Source organism: Ochotona curzoniae, unplaced genomic scaffold, assembly GCF_017591425.1.
Source record: "Ochotona curzoniae isolate NIBS_2020 unplaced genomic scaffold, NIBS_Ocur_1.0 contig_2699, whole genome shotgun sequence".
NCBI classification, from domain to species: domain Eukaryota; kingdom Metazoa; phylum Chordata; class Mammalia; order Lagomorpha; family Ochotonidae; genus Ochotona; species Ochotona curzoniae.
This window is the reverse complement of record NW_024465561.1, coordinates 5,283,193-5,308,070: the sequence shown is the minus strand read 5'-3', so window position 1 is coordinate 5,308,070 and position 24,878 is coordinate 5,283,193. Positions and strand designations below refer to the sequence as shown.

Below are 24,878 nucleotides of genomic sequence, written 5' to 3'. Positions count from 1 at the left end.
GATGTGCAGGGCCGGGAGGTGACAGTGGCTGCACGCCGCCGGGTGATGTAATCTTCAGATCCCTGTACCTTTCCTTTCCTCGCTGCTTCTCCTCCCTGGCTTTCTCCGACTCACTACTCATCTTCGGGGTTTGTGTCCATCTACATTGGAGCAAAGACGTTTTCCTTTGTGCATCTCCATGTTAGCGGGATTGATGGCTTACATAGTTCATACAGGTGTCTGCTCTATCACTGGGTGTGGCGCTGTGAGGAGTTACAATGCTCAGAAATGGAAAAATTTAACATTCAGAGTAGCAAATGAATACAGCTTGCCCATTTGCATTTTCCCTTTCACTCTGACTCACCTTCCCCTCTCCCCACTCTGTTGCCCCCTACCAGCCTCACCCACCAGCACACTCTGACCGATCTAGGAAGGATTAGCACCTGCTTGTGCCCAAGTTAGATGAGGGGAAAAGCACCTCGGGTCTGAAAGGAGAGAGGAGGCTAGTCTGAAGACCTCAGGCTCCTGCGGCCAGAGGGAAAAATGGAGGCTTACAGATGGTACAGATGCAGGAGAGGAGCAAGAACTAGGGAAGAACTGTGAGAAACCAAACTGTCGTTGTCACCAGAGGCCGCCTCTTGATGCCTCCAACTGCCTACTGCGAGGCATGATGTCATGGCATACTTTAACAGTGTTTGTCCAGTGAAGGAAAACTCTTCTGCAGGTTCAGGGGATGGTGGGATCACAGGAGACAAGACAAATTTGAATCTCTCAGGTCTCATTCCTTCCTCAGGTGACAGAGTGCTAAAGTGTGAAAAGTGGGGGAAATCTCTGGGGACCTTGACCCCTTTGTCAGGAAATGAAAGGAACTCCTGACTCTTAATTTCAGAGAAAAGTCATTTGTCACAGGCCCAGGAAAAATGAAGCTTTCTCTCTGAAGACCACCGCAAGCCCTTCCTGGGGTTGCCCCCTGGAGTTTGACGGAAGGATCTGAGTCACTTCGCACATGCTGTCCCCAGCGGTGGCCCAGATGACAGGGTCACCCTACAGAACGAGTGACACTTGTCAGCATCAAGCTAGGGAGAAGGAAGACACACGTGCTTTTGGCTTTCCCGTTCGTCCCCTCCTTGGATTCTCAATGTTCCGATCTCTTCTCCTTTTGAGGTGATGGTACTAGCTTCCTCCGTGCCCCTCCATTAAGGTGACGCTGTCACCTTGAGGCAACAGAACTGCCCTTCAAATGTGGCTGTGTACTTATGAAGCACCTTGAAATTCATTTCATCATGGCCCTTTCATCTCCCCCACTCCCTCTACACGAGGTGACTGAGGCCCAGTGGGATGACTTGCCCAAGGTAACTCAAGGAGTCAAGTGCGTCATGACAGGCATATGCAGTTGGGATTATGCCCAAGTTCTTCGGGCCACACATACATTTCTGTAACACCAAAGAATTCACAGTTGAAGTCAGGGGACAGCAGGTTAGCAGGCAGAATGGCTGGGGCCTGGAAGGAGAGGGGCTGCCTTTTCTTCTGCAGGCCTAGAACCAGGAGTATAAAACCACACCCCATGGGGCGGGTGTGTGTGTGGGGGGACTGTGGCAGACTGATATTTGGAACATCCAATGGAGGACTGTGAGCTCAGGGGGGGCGGGACTAGCTCCGAGGTGGGAGGGGGACCCTGCAGGAGCCCCAGCACTTCAGAGCATGCGGTGTCCAGGAGGTTCCTATACCCGGTGAGTGGCTGCTGTGCGCCCCCCCCCCAAGGCTTCCCTCCCATTCCTCCCCTTTCTTTCTGCTCCCTGCCCACCTGCAGCCCCCTCCCCGAGGTGTCCCTTCCGCAGCATCTGGGCCTGCTGGGAGCTAAGACACTGTTACTTTTTGTATTTGAGTTTCCAGTTCTCTTGTTAAAAGCCACTGTGGTCATTTTGATGTGTGATGAGCTCCTGTCTGGTTGGGTTGTCTTTAGTTTCTGGCTAATGAAAAAAACAAAATTAAGCCATCTGCTTATTCTAAGCTTGAGCTGAAACTGCCTGTCCCACTCTAGTTTCCATTTCCTTTTCTCCTAATTCCTTGGGTGTGTGTGTCAATGCTTTCTCTAAAGCTTCTTGTCATCCTCAACTAAGTCAGCAGTCTTCTCTCAGATGCCAGCTGTGCCCATTCTCTTCACCCAGTGGACGGGAGTCTGGTCTCTTCTGGTTCCTTCTGTGAGGTGTGTTTTAGGGGCTTCAGTGTCAGGGAGACGGATCAAGGCCTTGGAGTGAGCCTGCTTTCCTGCAGCTGTGAGCCGTGCTGGCCCATCAGGCATGCTGGGCAGGTGGAAGGACTGGCTTGCTAAGCTCCCCTATGAAGCAATGTCTCGCTCCCTCCTTGTTGACTGACTTTTGCGGTAATCCCTTTTGGAAGGATAGCTTGGTTGTCTGGCTTGGGAATCTTGCCCCGCCCTGGAACTCCCGGAGGAAGTAGAAGTTTGAATGGTATTACCTGCTATCCTTTAAATCAGAGCTTGCCAACTGGCAGGCTCCACTTCATGCTTGTTTTAAACACATTGTTTCATCTTTGTATTAATGGCCTGGCTCTTGTTCTTTTTTTTTAAGTCCTGAATTTGATGTGATCTCCACTTTTCCGCCATTCTATCTCCACCCCTGGTTCCTGTTGATTTTTGATAAACTCACATCGTCTTTTATTTTGCTCCATTCAGGACAGAGCTGTGATACACGACCAGGAGCTAGCGACTCATTCTTTCCTCCCTCATCTTCACAGGCCCGAGAACATGCTGTTCCTCCTTTCCCACCCTCTTGTGGACTCCTCGCTCTGGCCTAACTCTCAGAGCCTCTGACACTGGTACCCAGGCAAGGTACAATGTCCCTGCCACCGTCCAAACTGGTTAGCCCCTATGGTTCTGACCGACTGGTACGGCTTGCAGCCAGGCTACGGCCAGCACTCTGTGACACCCTGATCACAGTAGGCGACCAGGAATTCCCTGCCCACAGCCTGGTGCTGGCAGGGGTGAGCCAGCAGCTGGGCCGGAGGGGCCAGTGGACCCTGGCAGAAGGCATCAGCTCTTCCACCTTTGCCCAGCTTCTAAGCTTCGTGTATGGGGAGAATGTGGAGCTCCAGTGCAGGGAGCTGGGGCCTCTAGAGGAGGCAGCCAAGCTGCTGGGGGTACAGGCCCTGGAAGAGGCATGCCAGCAGGCGCAAAGGGAGAGAGCTGAAGAGCTGGATCACGGGCTAAAGAACCATGAGGAGGAACCAGAGCAGCCCACAGGGGACCCCAAGAGAGGAAAAGAGGCTCAGAGAGCCGGGACTTGTACAAGTGTTGGGCGAGAACCGGAGATGCCGCACCAGCACAAGTTACCAAGAGACAGCCCTGAGATGCCAGAGGCAAAGCATGAAGGTCAAGGTCAGTGGCAGCCCACGGGAGCAAAGGAGGAGAGCCGCAGCCGATCCCTTCTTGGCCATGGGGGAGCAGATGGGAAGCAAGCAGCAGTGCTGCAGGTGAAGGAGAGCTCTAAGGGCTCTGAAGAAAGTCTGCGGGAGTTCCCCGGCCCCCTTCCCCCGCCAGGTTCTCTCTGGGCCTTTGACCTCCCCGGGCCCCGCTGGGCTGAGGCCCCATGGCTGAGGGAGGGCCAGCCCGCCCTATGGAACATGCTGTTGTGGCCGCCCAGATATGGCACTCCTTTTTCCCATAGCACCCCAAGCACGGGAACCTGGCAGAAGGTCTGGCCTCTGCACCAGAGGTGAGTGGTAGGCCAAAGGGAAGGACTTCCAGAGAGGGAGGCAGGGTCCCAGGAGAGGAAGCCGGGATAGCCCTCTACAGAGCTGAGGTTGGGGGACCAGAAGCTCCCATCTGCAGGGAAAAGCCAAAACCCAGCCCATGAGGAGGACTGGGGAGAAGGTCAGGGCTTACATCCAGGCTGCGACCTCTTCCCTGTCCCTCCTAGGTGTCCACTGTCCCTGAACGCCCCCAAAGGGCTCTGGAGTCAGAACCAGTTGGCCTCTTCCAGCCCTACCCCGGGTAAGCCCTTCCTGGTGGTCCTGCAGGTCCCCCCCGCGGGGCTGGAGCTGGGGCTCCAGGAGCCCGGCCAGAGCAGCAACCCCCTCCCCCATGCCTCCCTCCCTCCTTTCAGGTTCCCTGCCCCAGGGTCCAGCACAGCTGCGTCCAGGGGAGACGCCAGAGTCCCAGCAGGGTCACCCAGGTGAGTAAGCTGAGCTGTAGCCTCGTCCGCCTTTCGGCGGGGCTCCTGGCTGTGGGAGTCCTGGCCCAGCCCGGTTTTGACTGTCTGTCCTCTCAGGTTCGCCCACAACCTGTCTGGATCGGGAGGGCACTACAGGTCATCCACTTGGCCAACACCCTCCCCGGCCCCCTCCCGCGAGGTCTCGGCCCTATTCTTGTCCTGTCTGTGGCAAGAGGTTTTCACTCAAGCACCAGATGGAGACGCACCACAGAGTCCACACAGGTAGGGGCGCCCTGCCCGGTGGGAACTGCCCGCCTCCCGCAATTACCCTGCCGACTCATCCTCCACCCTGGGTTTGCACCGGCTCCGGTCCGACTTCCTCCCATCACCCGTTTCCTTCTGCGCCTGCCCTTAGGAGAGAAGCCCTTCTCCTGTGGCCTCTGTCCTCAGCGCTCCAGAGACTTCTCGGCCATGGCCAAGCACCTGCGGACGCACGGGGCTGCGCCCTACCGCTGCCCTCTGTGCGGAGTCGGCTGCTCCAGCCTGGCCTCCATGCAGGCGCACATGCGCAGCCACTCGCCCAGCCAGCTGCCGCCCGGATGGACCATCCGCTCCACTTTCCTCTACTCTTCCTCCCCGAGACCGCCCCGGGCCTCGACCTCTCCCGGGAGTCCGTCTTCCACCTGTCTCTGATGGGGTGTGTACTTGTCTTTCAAGTTTCCTTTAGCCTTGGCCAGGAATGCAACTAAAGAATGAGAGATGGGAAGGCTCCGCTAGTGATCCGGAAACCACAACCTCTGCTTCCAGGCGATTCTGCTGCCCTGGGGCCCTCGGCCCGCCTACCACCGCGCCAGCGAACCCCTGTGGAGTGGCGGTGATTCCAGTGTGCAAGCGCGCAGACGAACCGCAAGGGGAGGGGGGTTGTCGATTGCATCACCATAATAAAAGAATTTCCTGTGCTTTTCCGCTCTGGGCGAGTAAGCCAAGTCCCGACTTTTTCAGTGTGTGCGTCTGGTCCTGTAGCGGCCCCTGGTGGCCACGCGAGTGCCTTCCAGTGGAGCAGACACTTCCTCCATCTCCCGGGGCTCGCCACCTTCCCTCAGAGGCAATCAGCCCCCGGGGACTTAGTGTCCCGTTGAATTTCGGTGCAAGCCCTGGGACTGAGCGTGGGGGTTGTGAGACCCCCAAGTCATTGGCCCATTCCATGCCAATCCACCACACTCGTCCTGGAGCCGGAGAGGAACGCACTGCTCCGGCCCTGATAACGGCAAAGTCCCGCTCCTCTCCCTGCGCACAAGGGTCGGTCCCAACACAACGCTGGCATCTTCTCCGCGCCGTGCGGAAGAGCCGCCGTGTGCAACCAAGAACAGGGGCGAAGCATCCACACGCCCCCTCCCCCATTCGTCCGTCCACGCCTCGGCGGCGGACTGCATTTCCCAGGGTCTTCCGGGTTCCCAGGGTCCGGAGCCCGCTGCACCCAGGGAAAGGTAGTCCAGGCGTGCCGCCGGCCGCGACGAGAACAATGGGAGGAGTCTGGGGCGAGAACCACACCTCCCGGAGGACGAGGGACCGGTCTTTCCGGGTCCGTGGCCGAGAATCTCCCTAATCCCAGCTCTCCGGGGCCCTAGCTCCCCGCGGAAGGAGCGAGGCGGCCGAACTACACTTCCCGGAGGCCTCTGCGCCTCCCCCGCCTCCGGCCGCTGCGCCAGGTCTGTTGCTCTGGAGGCGCGGGTCTGAGGGTGGCGGCCGACGGGGCTCGGACTCCCGCTCCCGTGGTGCCCCGCGCGTGGCGGCCCGGCCCCCGGTTCCCGCCGACCCCGCGGCTGCGGCGGCGCGGGCTGTTGTCGTGACCGCGGCCGCCCCGCCCCGGCCCTCCTCTCTCCCGCCCCTCCCCCCGGCCCTGCGCACGGGCCGCCCCTCCCCCCGCCTCCCCGGCCCCTCTCACGGTGCCAAGATGGCGGCGGCGGCGGGCGGCGGCAGTTGCCCCGGGCCTGGCTCCGCGCGGGGCCGCTTCCCCGGCCGGCCGCGGGGCTGCGGCGGGGGAGGGGGGCGCGGCGGACGGGGCAGCGGGGCCGAAAGAGTGCGGGTACCTCTGCGGCGCGGCGGCGGCGCGGCGGGGCCGGGCGGAGCCGAGCCCGGGGAGGACACGGCCCTGCTCCGTTTGCTGGGGCTCCGCCGGGGCCTGCGCCGGCTCCGCCGCCTGTGGGCCGGCCCGCGCCTTCAGCGAGGCCGGGGCCGGGGCCGGGGCCGGGGCTGGGGCCAGAGCCGGGGCTGCGTGCCGGAGGAGGAGAGCAGTGACGGGGAATCCGACGATGAGGTGAGGCGGTCGGAGGCGTCCCCGGCGCCCGGCGGGGCGGAGGCCAGTGGTTTGCAGGGGGTCGCGGGTGGCCCTAGCGGGTGGCGTGGCCCAGTGGGGTCCTCAGGGGCCCTGCAGAGACGGGGTCGTGGAAACAGCTAGGTTGCATGGAGCTTTTCGGCGGCATGGGCCTGGACGTGGACTGAGAATAACTGCGGCTGGCACTTGGGCCCGAGGCCGGTGCTGCGGGAGTGTCCGGGGCTGATCTTGCACGGTTGCCTGGAAAACTGGGGCAGTGGAGGTTGAGGCAGTGCAGAGTGCACGCCCGGCGCATGGCGCTTGACAGCAGTGGCGTGCCTTTAGAGGCACCCGGGCTTGAGCTGGGTCCCCGGCTCGGAGCTGCAGATGCCTCTGCTCGTGGCCCCGGTGCCGGCATGTCCTCACTTCTCGTGCAGTGAGGTGGACTGCTGGAAGATTTCCTCTTGTGGCTCTGGTTGGAGAGAGAAAGAGAGAGAGAGGGAGAGGGAGGGAGGGGAAGGTTGGGGCCAGGCGTTCTGGAGCGGGTCCTACCGGGTCACCTGTGGGTTTATCACCCCCTCCCCCAGCTTCTAGTCGAGGCTGGAAGACATGAGTCCCCATGAGAGAGCAGCTGGTAGCCGCCTGCCCCTCCACACACACTCGGGTGCCCTTATCCCAGTCTTCATTCAGAAAGAAGTCATGGCCTACGAGGGTGTAAATGGAGGTCCCACTCTGACTGGGAGCCGGCCCAGGGTTGGCGGCCTGCTGCCTGGCCTGAGGACACCCCGATGTATTGTCTGGGAGAATCAGCAGTGACTGTGCCGGGGTGCTTTGGTGTGGGGGCGTGGGGGCAGGGAGGAGGGGGTGCTGTAGCAAATGCCCTGGCCCTCCGTCTACGGTGAATCTGTGCGTTCCACCCTCTGGTGATTTTTCCAGGCGTCTTCATTCTTTTGTAAATAGGCTGGGATAGCTGGGGATGCTCCCTGACCACCCAGGTGGAACAAGTGTTTGGGCGCTGATGGCTGTTTCTCCCCTTCCCCCCTGCCCCCCCCCCCCGAATTAGGAGTTTGAGGGTTTTCATTCAGATGAAGATGTGGCCCCAGGTTCGCTGCGCTCTGCGCTCCGATCGCAGCGAGGTGAGTGCTGGGAACTCTTGCTCTGGAGCTGTGCAGAAATGTTCATCCCTGCCTGGGCGGGCGCTCTTCCCTGGCCGCCCAGCCTCCCTCAGTTCCAGAGCGTTTTCTGAGTTCAGAGGCTAGGCTGGGCTGTGGAGAGCAGACAGGCTCCGTCCCTGCCCCCATGCGCCTGACCAGCTTGACCCTTCTCTCCCCACACCTGTTCTTTTAGGTCGAGCCCCTCGAGGTCGGGGCCGCAAGCATAAGACAGCTCCCCTTCCTGCTCTTCGCCTAGCGGATGTGACTCCTAACCCCCCTAAGACTCCTGCCCGAAAACGGGGTGAGGAGGGCACAGAACGGATGGTGCAGGCACTGACTGAACTTCTCCGGCGGGCCCAGGCACCCCCACCCCCCCGGAGCCAGGCCTGTGAGCCCGCCACGCCCCGTCGGTCTCGGGGACGGCCCCCAGGACGGCCTGCTGGTCCCTGCAGGAAGAAGCACCAAGCCGTAGTGGTGGCAGAAGCGGCTGTGACAATCCCCAAGTCTGAACCCGCACCTCCTGTGGTTCCAATAAAACATCGAACTGGCACTTGGAAGTGCAAGGAGGGGCCTGGCCCAGGACCTGGGACCCCCAAGCGTGGAGGACAGTCTGGGCGAGGAGGCCGCGGAGGCAGGGGGCGAGGCCGAGGCGGGCTCCCCCTGGTGATCAAGTTTGTTTCAAAGGCCAAAAGAGTGAAGATGGGACAGCTGTCTTTGGGAGTTGAATCAGGTCAGGGTCAAGGTCAACATGGGGGAAGCTGGCAGGATGCCCCCCGAGGAGTTGGATCTGGACAGAAAAGGGGCTCTTGCTGCAAGAATCAGGAGCAGAAGCTGGAGGAGGGAGAAGAGGTGAAAGAAGAAAACGTCAAGGAGGAGGGAGAAGAGAAGGAAGAGAGAGCTGTAGCAGAGGAAGAGGTGATGCTAGCTAAGGAAGAGGGCGAGCTGCCGTTGCCACCCCTGACTCCGCCAGCTCCTCCTCCTTCTCCACCCTTTCCACCCCCTGCAGCATCTCCAGCCCCCCTTTGTGCCCCACCACCCCCGGTGTCACCCCCACTCCTGCCATCCCCTCTGCCAGCCCCTGCCCCAGAAGAGCAGGAAGAACCCCCTGCTCCCGTGGTCCCTGCTGCATGCTCCAGGAAGAGGGGCCGGCCTCCCCTGACTCCCAGCCAGCGGGCAGAGCGGGAGGCTGCCCGGGCAGGACCAGAGGGCACATCTCCTGCTCCAACCCCCAGCGCCATCGCAGGAAGCCCTCCAGAAGATAGTCCTACTGTGGCCCCCAAAAGTACCACCTTCCTGAAGAATATCCGGCAGTTTATTATGCCTGTGGTGAGTGCCCGCTCCTCCCGGGTCATCAAGACACCTCGGCGATTTATGGATGAAGACCCACCCAAGCCCCCGAAAGTGGATAACTCCCCTGTTTTGCGGCCTCCCATTGCCACTTCCCCTCTTGTTCCCCCGGAACCAGCCCCAGCCCCCTCTCCGCCACGTGCTCCAACTCCCCCATCTACCCCTATCCCACTCCCCGAAAAGAGACGGTCCATCCTAAGAGAACCCACATTTCGTTGGATCTCCCTGACGCGAGAGCTTCCCCCACCTCCCCCTGCCCCTCCACCAACCCCAACCCTTGCCCCCACCCTAGCCCCAGCCCCTGCCCCCACCCTAACCCCAGCCCCTGCCCCCACCCCCAACCCCACCCCAACCCCCACCCCCACACCAGCCCCAACCCCTGCCCCCACACCAGCCCCCATCCCCACCCTAACCCCTGCCCCCACCCCCGCTCCCACCCTAGCCCCAGCTCCCGCCCCCGCCTCAGCCCCAGCCCTGGCCCCAGCCCCTGCTCCAGCCCCAGCCCCAACCCCAGCCCTAGTCCCAAGCCCACCCCTACCCCTACCTACTTCCACTCCCACCCTCACCCCCTCCCGGAGGCCCCTGCTCCTTCGGGCACCTCAGTTTACCCCAAGTGAAGCCCACCTGAAAATTTATGAGTCGGTGCTTACTACTCCTCCTGGGGCACCCGAAGCCCCTGAGCCAGAGCCGCCTCCTGCCGACGACTCTCCAGCTGAGCCTGAGCCCCGGGCAGTGGGCCGCACCAACCACCTCAGCCTGCCCCGCTTTGCCCCTGTGGCCAGCACTCCTGTAAAGGGCGAGGTGCCCCTTCAAGGGACTTTGGCTCTGAGCAGTGGGCCACAGCTGCAGCCACAGCCACAGGCTCAGCTGCAGCAGCCCCTTCTGGCTTTGCAAACCCAGCTAGTGCCCCAGGCACTACCACCACAGCAGCCACAACTGCAGCCACAAATACAGCTGCAGCCACCACCTTCACCACAGCAGACCCCACCACTGGAGAAAGCCCGCATGGGGAGCCTGGCCCCGTTGCCGCTGTCTGGAGTAGAGGAGAAAATGTTTAGTCTCCTGAAGAGGGCCAAGGTGCAGCTGTTCAAGATTGACCAACAGCAACAGCAGCAGAAGGTGGCAACCTCAACGCCGGTGAGCATGGGGCTTGGCCATGCGGCTACCACGCAGCCACCCAGCCTTAATTCTCTGCTACCCTTGAGCTTTTTGTTTCCCTAGATATACTTTGGCCTTGCAGGGAACACCCCTTGGTGCCAGTGCTTCCTCCCTGCGCCCATCTTTCCCTGTCTTCCCTCACCTTCTAGCCCCTGAGCCTGTTTCTTCTTCCAGCCGAGCCCTGGGGGGCAGATGGAGGAACTCATGGGGACAGTCAAGCAGATCGCAGACAGAGGCTCTGTGCGGTCTGAAGACGAATCGGTGGAAACTAAGAGAGAGAGACCCTCGGTAGGCTGTGGGCGGAAGGCCCTCTGAAGGAGGGGCCTGGCTTCAGGAGCCCAAGGAGCAGCCCCATAATGTCCCCCTGCTTTCTCCTCTCCCAGGGCCCAGAGTCCCCTGTGCAAGGCCCTCGCATCAAACACGTCTGCCGTCATGCCGCGGTGGCCCTGGGTCAGGCCCGGGCCATGGTGCCTGAGGATGTCCCCCGCCTCAGTGCCCTCCCTCTCCGGGATCGGCAGGACCTTACCACAGAGGGTAGGGGATGCTCTTGTGGGGAGATTACATAGCAATGTCGGGTTTGGGGGTGAGTCGATAGCCTAGGGGAGAGGGAGCCTAGTTGACTGCGTAGGTTCGGGGCAGGTGGGCTGGAGTGCAAAGTCTTAGCCAGAACAGTTGGTTTAGGAATACCTGGAACTTACCCATCTGGGAAAACGGGCCAGTGGGTCAGTTGGATGAGGTCTAAGGGAGAGTAGAGGAACGAGGTAAAATCCTTGCAATTCTGCAGTTCCATCCTCTTCTCTCTGCTGCCAGATACGTCATCAGCATCTGAGACAGAGAGTGTGCCATCACGGTCTCAGCAGGAAAAAGTGGAACCAGTGGAGCCTGGAGGAGAGCTGGAACCCACCGGGTCTGGAGGGCCGCTGACCCCTACACCCCGGCGCACTCTGCCCTCCCACCATGGCAAGAAGATGCGGATGGCTCGCTGTGGTCACTGTCGGGGCTGCCTGCGTGTGCAGGACTGTGGGTCCTGCGTCAATTGCCTGGACAAGCCCAAGTTCGGGGGCCCCAACACCAAGAAGCAGTGCTGTGTGTGAGTAACAGCCTCTGATAGCCTCTGTTTACACCCGTGGTCCTCTGTGCAGGCCTCCTGCCCTGGCCCTCTGCTGCCCAGTCAGAGCTCGGGGTTGGCATCCTTGTAGAGAGCTTCCTCTCTTCCCCCAGACCACCAGTCCCTTACCCTGGTGACGTGCTGCTCCCCTCCCCAGATACCGGAAGTGTGACAAGATAGAGGCTCGGAAGATGGAGCGGCTGGCTAAAAAAGGTAATGAAGTTTGAGGTGCAATCTTCCTAAAGCTTTCTGTAGGTGTGTGGATGGAGGAAATGGTGTTTTCTTGGTTCTCCCCCTTATCTTTGCAGTTGTTCACCTCTGTCTGTTCCACTATGTGCTTTTGTCTCTTCCCCCATTTCCTCCTGGCTCTTCTCTGCCCAAGTGTCCCATGTCTGACTAAGCTCAAATCCTATTAAGTCCCCTGTTCCCACAGGCCGGACGATAGTGAAGACGCTGTTGCCCTGGGATTCCGATGAATCTCCTGAGGCCTCCCCTGGTCCTCCAGGCCCACGCCGGGGGGCGGGAGCTGGGGGGCCCCGGGAGGAGGTGGTGGCCCCCCCAGGGCCCGAGGAGCAGGACTCCCTCCTGCAGCGCAAGTCAGCCCGGCGTTGCGTCAAACAGCGGCCTTCCTATGATATCTTCGAGGATTCGGATGACTCGGACCCTGGGGGTCCTCCTGCTCCCCGGCGTCGGACTCCCCGTGAAAATGGTGCGTACCCCCTGGTGCCTCTGTCAGGCAGTCAGTTCTGAAACTGGTGTGGAGGAGGCAGGGCTCTAGCAGTCTGCCAATGCCACTGGCTAAGAGCAAGTAGGAAGGTGATACTTGGGACTTGAAGAATGAAAGGAGTTGGGGGACAGAGCGTGGAAGGGGATTGGGGCCTCACTGCTGCCATGTCCTGCCTAGAGCTGCCGGTCCCAGAACCTGAGGAACAGAGCCGGCCCCGCAAACCCACGCTACAGCCTGTATTGCAGCTCAAGGCCCGAAGGCGCCTGGACAAGGTCAGCACGGCCCGCTCCAAGAACCCCGACCTTGTGTGAGGCGTGGCTCCTGCCCTCCAGGAGCTACCTGGCAAGTCAGGGTGATAGGCACACCTGTGTGTCGTGGTTTGTTCCCACCAGGGGACAGGCCCTAGGGATGGGACAGTTCTGCTTGTCTAGAAAGCAGGGTGGGAACTAGCCAAAGGCAGAATCTGACAGCATGGGGACAGCAGTGAATAGGGAAGTGGACGGCAGCAGTGCCTGCCTCTGACTTCCGCACTGACCTTCTCTAGGATGGTTTGGCCTCTGGCCCCTTTGCTGCTTTTCCTAATGGTTGGACTGGAAAACAGAAGTCCCCTGATGGCGTACACCGGGTCCGTGTGGATTTCAAGGTACAGCACGGGAGGGTGGGCACCATGGGCCTCAGGGCTACAAAAAAACCTGCTGCGTCAGAGTATGTATGTGGGTGCTCAGACTGTTCTCTGAGCCTGTGCTTCCCCCTTCTGCAGGAAGACTGTGACCTGGAGAACGTGTGGCTGATGGGTGGCCTAAGTGTGCTCACTTCCGTGCCAGGGGGGCCGCCGATGGTGTGCTTATTGTGTGCCAGCAAAGGCCTACACGAGGTGGGAGCAGTGGACAGGCTCCCTGCCCTTCCTGCCTGATGGCTTGCGACGTTCCTCATTGCCTGAGCCTCAGACCTTGCTTGGTGCCCACTGGTACCCATTGTGCCTTCTCCCGCTCCATCCCCAGCTGGTGTTCTGCCAAGTTTGCTGTGACCCTTTCCACCCCTTCTGCCTGGAGGAAGCCGAACGGCCCCTGCCCCAGCATCACGACTCCTGGTGCTGCCGCCGCTGTAAATTCTGCCACGTCTGTGGACGCAAAGGCCGGCCATCCAAGGTTTGGACTCAGTGGGTAAATAAAAGTAGGGAGAAGGGAGCATCCCTCTCCCAGCAAATGTTGCCATTGCTGCCTTTTTCTAACACCTAATAGCACCTCCTGGAGTGTGAGCGCTGCCGCCATGCCTATCACCCAACTTGCCTAGGACCCAGCTACCCAACTCGGGCTGCGCGCAAACGGCGCCACTGGGTGAGAGACGAGGCCCATAAGCTTTGCTTTAGTGTTGTGATTTTGCTGCCACCACCACAGACTTGCTCTTGACCCAGCTTTCAGGAGGAGGAGGGTAGCGGTGGGGACCCCTTTTGAGAGTGTGATAAACATTTCGTTTTCAAAACTTTGATGTAGGCAAGACTTACATGCAGAATTTCTATGTCGTGGGTTCGGGAACCAGTGGATTCTGTGTTTCCAGGCTCAGACCCCTGCTCTCACCTGATATCGGCTCCTGCCCCGCTGTTCTTCCTTTGGTTTTCGTCTCCTGCCTAGTTTTCCTCCTCTTTCTTGCCTGCATCTGTTTTTTGCTTGCTCTCCACTCTTCCTTGCCCACCTTCCCCTTCATATTGCTCCAGCCAGGTGTCTGGCTTCTCCCTAACATTGCCCTGCTCCCCCAGATCTGCTCAGCCTGCGTACGCTGTAAGAGCTGTGGGGCAACTCCAGGCAAGAACTGGGATGTCGAGTGGTCTGGAGATTACAGCCTCTGCCCCAGGTGCACCCAGCTCTATGAGAAAGGTGGGGACCTAGCAGGGGAATGCCACCCTGGGGGGCCCCAGGGGCGTGGACCAGGCATCTAGACAGGCAGGTAGAGCAGGTGTGTTCTCCTAGTGGCTTTCCTTTTCTCGGCTGTAGAACTGTTTCTGCAGTCTGTAAAGCAGGGATGCAGAACCTCTCCGAGGGCCATGGGAGTAGAGGACCTAGGAGCCCACACTGCTGGTCTCCATGGAGCAATTGTAAACCCCATGCTTTCCTCGTTTACTCAGGCAGTGTGTTCAGCAAGGTCCTATTTTTAAATGAGGCATTGGGGCTGCAGATTTTGGACAAGTTGCTTCATCCTCAACCAGCTTTTTGGGAGTGGCAGGACACTGATGGGGCCTGTTGGAGCAGACCGTGCAACAGTCAAGGTGTTATGATTCTGGATGGGTGAAGAGTGACTCCAGCCCCTCTGATGCCCTTCTCTTCCTCTTTCCTTCAGGGAACTACTGTCCGATTTGCACACGCTGCTATGAAGACAATGACTATGAAAGCAAGATGATGCAGTGTGCACAGTGTGACCACTGGGTGCACGCCAAGTGCGAGGGGCTCTCAGGTGGGTAGACAGAGTCCCTTGGGTGTGGCATCATCCCCGGGGGAATTCCTCAGATGGGAACCCTCCCAGACTCCCAAACTGTTTTCTCCTTTCTGCCATACCATTCTAGATGAAGACTATGAGATCCTGTCAGGGCTGCCAGACTCGGTGCTGTACACCTGTGGACCTTGTGCAGGGGCCACACAGCCCCGTTGGAGAGAGGCCCTGAGTGGAGCCCTGCAGGGGGGCCTGCGTCAGGTGCTCCAGGGACTGCTGAGCTCCAAGGTTGCGGTCCCGCTGCTGCTGTGTTCCCAGGTCTGGAGGGGCCAAGAGGCGAGTTGGGTGGGCCCAGGTCCCACATGGCCCCTTCTAACATCTGTCCTCTGTGCAGTGTGGGCAGGATGGCAAACAGCTACACTCGGGACCCTGTAGTCTGCAAGCTGTGAGTCAGCGCTTTGAGGAAGGCCACTATAAGTCCGTGGTGAGTGGGACACGGGGAGGAGCAGGTGGGTGCCAGGAGGAGAGGGCTGGACTGGAGGTGGGGGTGAGGAGGGGGCTGCAGACTCAAAACTTGACAACCCCGCTTACAGCACAGCTTCATGGAGGACATGGTGAGCATCCTGATGCGACACTCAGAAGAGGGAGAGACCCCCGAGCGCCGGGCTGGAGGCCAAATGAAGGGACTCCTATTGAAGGTGAACTCTTTGGGGGAGGTCTATGGAGGGGTAGGGCAGGAAGAGGCTGAGTCCCTCTATACCCGTCCCCATCAGTACTTCTCGGGAAGCCAGTTCTTATCCTGTTAACCTTCTTCCCAGCTGCTAGAGTCTGCGTTCGCGTGGTTCGACGCCCATGACCCCAAGTACTGGCGACGGAGTACCCGACTGCCCAAGTGAGCAAGGCTGGTAGCAGGAGGGGAGCAAAGGCTAAGCAAGGGCTCTTGGGAGTCCAGGGGACAGGCTAGACTGAGAGTGCATGAAGAACAGAGTGATGGACTGGAGTAGAGGCAGAGAGAACCCAGGTGGGAATCCCCATGGGTTCCAGAGACTGGGATTGTGTCCCTAGCTCTCACTTTGTTAGTATTCTGCACAAGGCCGAATTGGGTAAAGAGCACAGAACAGCTAAGACTGGACTCTGTTCCTGCCTGGAGAGCTACTACCTAGGTGGACTAGGAAGCACTACTGACCCAGATGGTTAGGGTGGTTTTGGGAAAGCCTAGAGAGAGCACCTATGGGTCCTTCAAGGTCTGAGAAGGTTTCCTGAAAAAGGTGACCTTGAAATGTGACTGTGGATCAAGTTAGCTGTAAGAAACAGTATTTCTAGTGTCAAAGAGGTCTGAGTTATTTGGGAGAGATGAGGATATAGGGTGACATGGCATGCTTAGGCCAGTGTGGTGGTGGGCACAGTCCAGCCATCCTTGTTAGTGTCAGATGCTAATCGTCTGTCCACAGCGGAGTCCTTCCCAATGCGGTGTTGCCCCCATCCCTGGACCATGTGTACGCTCAGTGGAGGCAGCAGGAACTGGAGACCCCAGAGTCAGGCCAGCCTCCAGGGGACCCTTCGGCAGGTACTGGGAAGGGGGGCTGCAGGCCAGGGCTCCTGAAGTGGGGTGCCAGGCTCTAGGTCCTGATGCTCAGATCTGCCTCCCAGCTTTTCAGGGCAAGGATCCAACCACTTTCTCACACATGGATGACCCCCGTCAGTGTGCGCTCTGCCTCAAGTATGGGGATGCAGACTCCAAGGTGAGGGCTACTGTGTGTGTGAAGCCTCAGAGGTGGGTGGTGGTTCTGAGTGTTCTTACACACACACACCCCACCCACCCACTCCTTCCTGCAGGAAGCAGGGCGGCTCCTGTACATTGGGCAGAATGAATGGACACACGTCAATTGTGCCATTTGGTCAGCTGAGGTGTTCGAGGAGAATGATGGCTCCCTCAAGAACGTGCATGCTGCTGTGGCTCGAGGACGGCAGATGGTGAGGCTTGGGCTCCCGCTTCCCTGCTCCACTCGGATGTGTGCCCTCGTCATGGTCCTAGGTGCAATTGTGGTCGTGCCCAGCCTCAGATTTTCTTCCCTTTTATACTCTCTGGCCGTATCTGGGCCTAAAGCCTGGGGGACCTGGTGATTGAACCCATGCTGTTTGCCCTCCTGACAATGTGGCATTTTGACAGTGGGCATGTTCATACTGGATCCTATAAGGGGAGGTTTTTAGTTGGGTTAGAATTCCCCTGGGCCCAGTGTTGAAGAGTGTCCTGTACCCTCCGCCGGGTGGCTGGGAAACAATACAGGATAGGATAGCTTCTGCAGGGTTGTTGAGGACTGTGTGGAACAATGTGGTGCCACTCAGGCTTAGCTGTTGCTCTGTGTTTGCTATAATCCTGCTGCTCCTGGCCCCGGCTACTGTGAGGGAAATGCTTGTGACTGGTGCAGTCTGTGGCTGTGCTACTTGCCGGGCTAGACGGAACAAAACATTTTAAGTGGTACGGAGCCCATCACAGGCTTCTCCCCTAAGTACTTCTTGCTGCCTGCAGCGTTGTGAACTCTGCTTGAAGCCTGGAGCCACGGTGGGCTGCTGCCTTTCCTCCTGCCTCAGCAACTTCCATTTCATGTGCGCCCGGGCCAGCTACTGCATCTTTCAGGATGACAAGAAAGTTTTCTGCCAGAAACACACAGACCTGCTAGATGGCAAGGTGGGTCAGCACAGCAAAAGCAACTCCTGAGTACAGTCTTCCCTGCCACTCGAGGGTCCCCCTTGTCCTCAGACCTGTCCCTATTGCCCCTTGCTGGCTCTACTACATGTTTTCCCAGAGCCCTATGGCCGAACCCTGCCTGATCAGTCCTTTCCTGTAGAGCCTCTCCCTTGCACTCCTCTCCCACCACCACGGATCTAGCAATCCTATTTGCCATCTAACTCCCAGGAAATCGTGACCCCCGATGGTTTTGATGTTCTCCGCCGAGTCTATGTGGACTTTGAGGGCATCAACTTCAAAAGGAAGTTTTTGACAGGGCTTGAACCTGATGCCATCAATGTGCTCATTGGTAAGCTGCTCCCTCCTGACCCTGGTCTTCCTGACTGGCCTCGCCTGTGTCTCCTGACCTGTCTTTGGTTCTGCAGGCTCCATCCGCATTGACTCCCTGGGCACTCTGTCTGATCTCTCGGACTGCGAGGGACGACTCTTTCCCATTGGCTACCAGTGAGCAGTCCAAGAGGGTTGCTGGAGTGGAGGGATCCCAGGCCCAGAGCTCGTCTCCTAGGTAAATCCTAATGCCCTTGTTCTGCGTGTTCCCCGAACAGGTGCTCCCGCCTGTATTGGAGCACGGTGGATGCTCGGAGGCGCTGCTGGTATCGGTGCCGGATTCTGGAGTATCGGCCCTGGGGGCCACGGGAAGAGCCAGCTCACCTGGAGGCAGCTGAGGAGAACCAGACCATTGTGCACAGCCCCACCCCTTCCTCTGGTATGACCGCCTCTTCTTCCTGAGTGCTATTCTTGTCATGACAATCACAGATAACTCGCTGCCTGTGCGTGTCCGGCTGTGGACTGTGCTCAGCATTTCCCAGGGAGTGAGGAGGCCAGAGTACTGTGCGCCTAAGGGGAGCCGTGGCTTGTGGCCTGGGCTACCTGCTCACGTTAGTACTCCCCAAGCCTCTGAGGAAGGCACAAGCTCTGTGTAATGGCCTCAGGAATGAGGAGTGGGGGTAGTTGCTCTCTTCAGTAGTGAGATCGTGAAATCTGGGTCTGCTCGGTTCCCAAACTGTCATCCTTAAAACTGTGCTGGCAGTTTGGGGTATAGCCAAGAGCTGGGGGGCACAGAACAGAGAATGGGGGTGGAGAGACAGGGAAGGGCAAGGTTGACATGGGCTAAGCCAGGGGCAGAAGCTGCTCAGGTAGTGTGGTTGTCTGTGCTCACATCAGAGCATGCTGTGGAGAGCTGAGGAGTGCTCCCTGGCTGGGAAGAAGAGTGGGAGGAGGCAGAAATGAGTGTACAAAGGCTGGGTGGGGCGTGGCAATGGCTGGGTGGGGCGTGGCAATGGCTAACCTCCAGCACTAAGGTAGGGCGGATGCCTTTGATGTGGCAAGGATGCTCGGGCCAGGGGAGAGTGGCAGGACTGGCTGTGCTGAAGGGAGGACCTTGTCCTCAATAGCAGGTGGGGCCTGAATCAGGCAGCCTGGAAGTGGGGGCTGGGAAAGGTGGACGGGACGTCATGAGGGACCTGAAGCAGGAGTGTGGGAGACTGCAGATGTCCCCGGTGGAGTGGGAGCCTGTATGGTCCCTGGTGACAAGGCAGTTAAGCCTCTGCAGGGCCCTGGAAGGGCATGTGAGAGAAGCTTGAACAAAGAGTCCCTGTTGTAATCTGTGTCTTCTTGTTTCTTTAGAGCCCCTAGATCCTGAGGAATGCCCCCCAGACACAGATGCCCTTGCCCCTGGAGCGCCTGAGCACCATTCACCTGTACAGAACCTGGACCCAGTGCTGCGGCCTGATTCAGGCAGCGCCCCTCCTCCAGCCCCCCGCTCCTTTTCAGGAGCTCGAATCAAAGTGCCCAACTACTCGCCGTCCCGGAGACCCCTGGGCGGCGTCTCCTTTGGCCCCCTCCCCTCCCCTGGTGAGTCCTGGGAGTGTCAAGGGGTGAGGGGAGGTGGGGTGCCTGGAGCTGTCCACTGACAAGATCCTTTCTCCCGCAGGAAGTCCGTCTTCTCTGACCCACCACATCCCTACAGTGGGAGACCCGGACTTTCCAGCTCCCCCAAGACGCTCCCGTCGGCCCAGTCCCCTGGCTCCCAGGCTGCCGTCATCACGGCTGGCCTCCCCGCCCCTCAGAACCTCCCCTCCGCTCAGGGTGCCCCCTCCTACCTCAGTCGTAACAGCCCTCACACCTACCTCAGGGGAGCTGGCTCCCCCTGGCCTCGCCCCTTCACCACCCCCGGAAGACCTGGGCCCAGACTTTGAGGACATGGAGGTGGTGTCAGGACTGAGTGCTGCTGACTTGGACTTTGCGGCCAGCCTGCTGGGGACTGAGCCCTTCCAAGAAGAGATTGTGGCTGCGGGGACCGTGGGGAGCAGCCATGGGATCCCAGGGGACAGCTCAGAGGAGGAGGCCAGCCCCACTACCCACTATGTCCACTTTCCTGTGACTGTGGTTTCCGGCCCTGCCCTGACTCCCAACTCCCCACTTGGCACTCCCCGCATTGAACAGCTGGATGGAGTGGATGATGGCACAGACAGTGAGGCTGAGGCCGCCCAGCAGCCTCGGGGGCAGGAGACTCCACCCACAGGGCCAGGAGTGGGCCGAGCTGGGGTCCTCGGAGGGGTAGGGGACAGGTCGCGACCTCCTGAAGATCTGCCATCAGAAATTGTGGATTTTGTGTTGAAGAACCTAGGGGGCTCTGGAGAGGGGGGTGCTGGTCCCAAAGAGGAGTCCCTCCCCCCAACACCTCCCCTGGCCAATGGCAGTCAGCCCCCTCAAGGCCTGCCTTCTAGCCCAGCTGACCCCTCCAGGACATTTGCCTGGCTTCCTGGAACCCCAGGGGTCCGGGTGTTGAGCCTGGGCCCTGCTCCTGAGCCCCCCAAACCTGCCACATCCAAGATCATCCTTGTTAACAAGCTGGGGCAAGTGTTTGTGAAGATGGCAGGGGAGGGCGAACCTGCCTCTCCTCCAGTGAAGCAGCAGCCTCTGCCCCCTGCCATTCCCCCCACAGCTCCTGCCTCCTGGACTCTGCCCCCAGGACCCCTGCTGGTGCCAGTGGTAGGGGTAGGAGTGGTCCGCCCTGCCCCTCCCCCTCCTCCCCCTCCTCTGACACTGGTGTTTAGCAGTGGGCCTCCCAGCCCACCCCGCCAGGCCATCCGCGTCAAGAGGGTATCCACCTTCTCTGGCCGTTCCCTGCCAGCACCTCCCCCGAGCAAAACCCTCCGGCTGGATGAAGATGGAGAATCCTCCGAGGACAGCCCTCATGTTCCAGGACTTGGTAGCAGTGGGTAAGTGAGCGTGCTGAGCTGGGGAAGCAGGCAAAGTGCGGTGAGCAGAAGACGGCTCCACCTTCTCATTTCTCCATCCCAGGTTTAGCCGAGTGAGGATGAAAACACCCACAGTGCGGGAAGTTCTCGACCTGGATAATTCTGGGGAGGAAAGCCCTGGGTGAGCGAGGGAACCTCTTTCCCTGGAGGTTCTGGGTCCCTTGTCCCTGCCCTGTCCTGACAGGCATCTCGTCACAGGTCCCTCCAGGAACGGTCCCCTTTGCTGCCACTTCCTGACGGTGGCCCTCCACGGGCCCCTGACGGTCCCCCAGACCTGCTGCTTGAGTCCCAGTGGCACCACTACTCAGGTAGGGACCAGCCTGTCCTTGTCACAGCCTCCTTCCCTGCCTGGCTCAGCTGGGTGACTGACACACACAGAGTTGGTGTCCTTCAAAAAGCAATGCATACCCATCAGGTTTGAGCCTGAGGCTAGGCACTTGAGTTACAGAGATGCCCTTGAGAAGCGTATGACCTCGTTGCAGAAAGAGACACAGACATGACGTTTCAGCTCCATGTGAGAGGTCCTTTGAAAATGTTTAGTCGAGCACGCCCAAAACCCCAGGTGAGAGCCTCAGAGCTTAGTCTGCCAGAATCAGTCCGATCACTCCTAAAGCCAGTGATAGTTAGGGACTATCCACAGGACCCGGATGAGGGGCAGGAACCATAGGAAGAGATTAGAAGAGAGAGGTGTTCAAAGGCTAAGGGAAGGGAGTAGGCAGCAGTACAGCTGCCAGGGCGAGTACCACAATCCCTTGGGGCTTGGATCCATGTTTGGTGTGAGTGGGTGGACCCCTCGTGGGGGGCATTGGAGGAGGGCAGCAAAGATGTTGTGTCAGAATTGAAGGCAGTAGTTGATGAGGAAGCTAAAATATTCAGCCTTAAGGAGCTAAGCTCCAGGTTAAAAGTGTTTTGTGTGAAGGCTGAGGTGTCAGGCTGATCAGAAATGGGGGAGGAAGAGAGAAGGTGACCCTGTGATGGAGGGAGTGAGGTTGCTGTATATGCAGAGACATTAGTCCACAAGGGGAGGGCGCTGGGAGTCGGGTTGGCTGAGGGGTTTGGTAAAGGTAGAGTACAGTTCTCTGCTGGTCACTGAAGGTGGGGAGAAGTGAGTGGCGGTGATTCGGGGACAACAGGTAAGCTGGCAGTGAAGCACCTGGAGGCTCAGAATTGGCTGTGGACAAATGCCTGTGTTATCTTATTACAAAGAGCTTAACTGCTGAGCGTAGTGTAAAGTGTAGTGTGGACTGAATAAGGAATCAAGAGAGCATGAGAATGTGACAGTGAACGTGACAGAGGTCCCCTGCTCTTAGGGATCATGCCATGGGCTGATAGTGGAAACAGACATGTACATCAGCAAGTTTACTGCAGGTTCCAGTGAGCACCAGGAGAGAAAGCAATCAGTGTGTTCGGATAAGCCCCAGTAGTTAGACCTGTGTGTTCAGGGAGCAGGATGAAGGGGAAAGGTGGCCTCTGGGCACTGAGATCTGGGAATGACGGTGAGTCGCCTGGCAAGAGTGTTTCAGAATCTCATTTAGCAATGGGGAGAGTGGCCATGTGAGTCCTGCCTCCCCTGATGCATGTTCCACTTGCACTGTGGTGCCCTGCTTCCAGCACAGTGGTCACAGACACCCTGCCTGCACCAGAGGTAGCATGGGGGTGCGGCCCCTCTCCTGGAGTCCTCACTTCCTGGCTGCCAGGTCCCACACTTTGCTCTTCTGCCTCTGGTTGCCCTGACCTGCCAGCTGTAGTGTATCGCAGTGCCCTGCCCTTGGCCTCCACCTGGATTCCCTCTCACATGCTCTCACTTAGCTTTAGGGTTCTGAATCCACCTCTATTCTGATGGCTCCCTTGGGCCCAGACCTGGTCCCTGAACTCCAGGCTCCTGTTCTGTCCTGCCACCACTAAGTCACCAAATCACCAGGGGCGGGTTTCCTTAGAGGTGTTTCAGAGTCAGTCTGACTGTTGACGTGTGACTCGTGTTCTCACCATCTCGGCCAGCAGCAGTTGGAGTCTTCCAGTTGTTGAGGTCCTGAACCTTAGAACCTTAGAGTTGTCCTTTGATCATTTTTGTTTCTCACAGCCACCTCAGCAAGGCTTGTCTGCCCTGTCTTTAATGTCTGTTAATCCCTTAAGTAGCTCATAATGTATAGGGTACTTGGTTCTGTGTATGTGAACCTATGTAATTGTAATGTTTATAGGGATTTGCTGCAGACAAAAAAGCACAGGTTTATAATGTAATTCTCCAGTATGTCTTTGATGAAAATAGATAGACAGGCATGTAGCAGGCTGTCAGAGGGAGTCTTGACTGGGAGGCCACAGAATGGAACCCCAGGCCCCTTAGGAAGAATAGGAGCTGTGCTGCAGGGCTCAGGGGCAGTTGGAGCAGAAAGAAGGGCAGGAGACTCCAGTGTTTGCCCTTCTGCTGGGCGGGCAGTGGGGACCTCAGGACCTTTGTGAGCCCAGGAAGGACTGTTCTCACCTCCTCCTCTGACTTGCTCCCTGGGACCAGGTGAGGCTTCGAGCTCTGAGGAAGAACCCCAGTTCCCAGAGGACAAGGAGAACCAAGCCCCCAAACGGGCGGGCCCACATCTGCGATTTGAGATCAGCAGTGAAGATGGGTTCAGCGTAGAAGCAGAGAGCTTAGAAGGTTTGTTGGGGGTGGCAGTGGCAGGAGGGAGAAAGTATCGCATGAGACACCGTGCTGACTTGGTCCTCTCCCCTCTAGGGGCCTGGAGAGCTCTGATTGAGAAGGTGCAGGAGGCCCGAGGGCATGCCCGGCTCAGACATCTGTCTTTCAGTGGTAAGTTGCGGGCTTCAGGGCTGCTGTGGGCTTGGGTGACCCAAGGGCATGGTGGATCCTCCATGTGACTGTTGTGTCCTTCTCTCCTCAGGAATGAGTGGGGCTAGGCTCCTGGGTATCCACCACGATGCTGTCATTTTCCTGGCAGAGCAGCTACCAGGGGCCCAGCGCTGCCAGCACTATAAGTTCCGCTACCACCAGCAAGGAGAGGGTCAGGAGGAACCGCCCCTGAATCCCCATGGGGCTGCCCGAGCCGAGGTCTATCTCCGGTGAGAACCCTGTGGCAGCTCTCAGGGGTGGGAATTGAGTCTGAGGCCAATGTGAGAGTGATGTGTAAGTTCTTAGCAGAAGAATGAGCTGCGTCCACTCTGCCGTGTGTTTGCTCTGCTCTGAAAATGGGTAGGTCATGTCTCCTTGAAGGGGGGATGGCCATGAACCTCTTCTTCTTCCCATGGGCAGGAAGTGCACCTTTGACATGTTCAACTTCCTGGCCTCCCAGCACCGGGTGCTTCCTGAAGGGGCCACCTGTGATGAGGAAGAGGATGAAGTACAGCTCAGGTCCACCAGGTATGGAAGACAAGCCCGGGTGCTAGGGGTGATTTAGAAGGGTCCTAACAAGGGTGACGTGGGGTGGGAGAGGACAGTCCCTCCTGAGTACCAGCTTGTGTGATGCTGCTGTACCTCACCAGACGTGCCACCAGCCTGGAGCTGCCCATGGCCATGCGCTTTCGCCATCTCAAGAAGACGTCCAAAGAGGCCGTGGGTGTCTACAGGTTAGTGGGGTTGGAGGCGGTACCACTTGTACTTCCAGACAAGCTTCTGTCTCCCTACCCTCTGAGTGTTTTCCCTGTGCATTCTGCTGTGCAGATCAGCCATCCATGGGCGAGGCTTATTCTGTAAGCGCAACATCGATGCCGGCGAGATGGTCATTGAGTACTCTGGTATTGTTATTCGCTCTGTGCTGACTGATAAGCGGGAAAAGTTCTACGATGGGAAGGTGGGCTCCCTGAGGCCACAGGAGGATGGGATGGGTGAGTTGGGCCAGCTAGTAGGGATGGAACACCTGATTCCGCACCCCATCTCTATAGGGCATCGGGTGCTACATGTTCCGCATGGATGACTTTGATGTGGTGGATGCCACCATGCACGGCAATGCTGCCCGCTTCATCAACCATTCCTGCGAGCCCAACTGCTTCTCTCGCGTCATCCATGTGGAGGGCCAAAAACACATCGTAATCTTTGCACTGCGCCGCATCCTTCGTGGTGAGGAGCTCACCTATGACTACAAGTTCCCCATCGAGGATGCCAGTAACAAGCTGCCCTGCAACTGTGGCGCCAAGCGCTGTCGTCGGTTCCTTAACTGAGGCCGTGGCTGCCCACCACGACCCCTCATGCCACCATCACCCCACATCTTGCCCCTGGCCTGGGCGCTTCCTGACCCCTCCCCAAGCATCTCACTCCCATCCTACTCTTCAGGGTGGATGTGGGCGTGCAGGTGGCAAGGAGCCTGCCTCCACCCTCCAGCCCTCCCAGCAGTGGTCCCCTTTCTGTCCTGGGGGCCCAGGATGTAGATATTGTACAAAGGTTTCTAAATCCCTTCTTTTCTATGCACTTTTTTATTTAAGAGGGTGGGGTCCCAGGTGGGAACCCCCCACAATAAAGTCTGTCAATGTTTGGAAAGAT

General features: G+C 58.7%; 2 protein-coding genes across 5 annotated transcripts; both read left to right on the top strand.

Moving 5' to 3' along the window:
• The first annotated feature begins 2,614 nt into the window (after positions 1-2,614).
• On the top strand, positions 2,615-5,126 carry ZBTB32 (zinc finger and BTB domain containing 32). 2 transcript variants are annotated; one of them, XM_040976422.1, is made up of 6 exons: positions 2,615-3,713; positions 3,918-3,991; positions 4,104-4,172; positions 4,269-4,433; positions 4,567-4,848; positions 4,959-5,126. In XM_040976422.1, the coding sequence occupies exons 1-5, from the start codon at positions 2,836-2,838 to the stop codon at positions 4,842-4,844; spliced, it is 1,464 nt and encodes a 487-aa protein (XP_040832356.1). In that variant the 5' UTR covers positions 2,615-2,835; the 3' UTR covers positions 4,845-4,848; positions 4,959-5,126. The 2 variants fall into 2 exon arrangements, with proteins under 2 accessions (XP_040832356.1, XP_040832355.1); XM_040976421.1 differs by having other exon boundaries at positions 4,567-4,970.
• Positions 5,127-6,105: 979 nt separating this feature from the next.
• KMT2B (lysine methyltransferase 2B) lies at positions 6,106-24,875 on the top strand. Of its 3 annotated transcripts, none has more exons than XM_040976420.1 (38): positions 6,106-6,468; positions 7,529-7,601; positions 7,813-9,255; positions 9,526-10,103; positions 10,299-10,412; positions 10,508-10,658; positions 10,935-11,214; positions 11,390-11,445; positions 11,666-11,941; positions 12,137-12,231; positions 12,504-12,602; positions 12,720-12,833; positions 12,961-13,107; positions 13,201-13,296; positions 13,716-13,833; positions 14,294-14,407; positions 14,517-14,701; positions 14,778-14,867; positions 14,977-15,081; positions 15,202-15,275; positions 15,835-15,950; positions 16,034-16,125; positions 16,220-16,357; positions 16,914-17,072; positions 17,301-17,421; positions 17,498-17,576; positions 17,678-17,838; positions 18,789-18,986; positions 19,066-20,356; positions 20,439-20,516; positions 20,594-20,703; positions 22,905-23,042; positions 23,121-23,195; positions 23,287-23,464; positions 23,655-23,762; positions 23,885-23,968; positions 24,063-24,192; positions 24,284-24,875. In XM_040976420.1, the coding sequence occupies exons 1-38, from the start codon at positions 6,106-6,108 to the stop codon at positions 24,557-24,559; spliced, it is 8,103 nt and encodes a 2,700-aa protein (XP_040832354.1). In that variant the 3' UTR covers positions 24,560-24,875. The 3 variants fall into 3 exon arrangements, with proteins under 3 accessions (XP_040832354.1, XP_040832352.1, XP_040832351.1); XM_040976418.1 differs by having other exon boundaries at positions 18,759-18,986; XM_040976417.1 differs by having other exon boundaries at positions 7,813-9,271; positions 9,530-10,103; positions 18,759-18,986.
• The last annotated feature ends 3 nt before the right edge of the window (positions 24,876-24,878 follow it).

What these genes read in the sequence shown, in the direction of transcription:
- KMT2B (XM_040976417.1), top strand. Translation starts at nt 6,106, where the DNA reads ATGGCGGCGGCGGCGGGCGGCGGCAGTTGCCCCGGGCCTGGCTCCGCG. An exon ending in TGCCATCAATGTGCTCATTG is followed by an intron (nt 17,422 to 17,497) that starts GTAAGCTGCTCC and finishes TTGGTTCTGCAG; the next exon opens with GCTCCATCCGCATTGACTCC. An exon ending in GTACAGCTCAGGTCCACCAG is followed by an intron (nt 23,763 to 23,884) that starts GTATGGAAGACA and finishes GTACCTCACCAG; the next exon opens with ACGTGCCACCAGCCTGGAGC.
- ZBTB32 (XM_040976422.1), top strand. Translation starts at nt 2,836, where the DNA reads ATGTCCCTGCCACCGTCCAAACTGGTTAGCCCCTATGGTTCTGACCGA. An exon ending in GTCTGGCCTCTGCACCAGAG is followed by an intron (nt 3,714 to 3,917) that starts GTGAGTGGTAGG and finishes TGTCCCTCCTAG; the next exon opens with GTGTCCACTGTCCCTGAACG. An exon ending in GTCCCAGCAGGGTCACCCAG is followed by an intron (nt 4,173 to 4,268) that starts GTGAGTAAGCTG and finishes CTGTCCTCTCAG; the next exon opens with GTTCGCCCACAACCTGTCTG.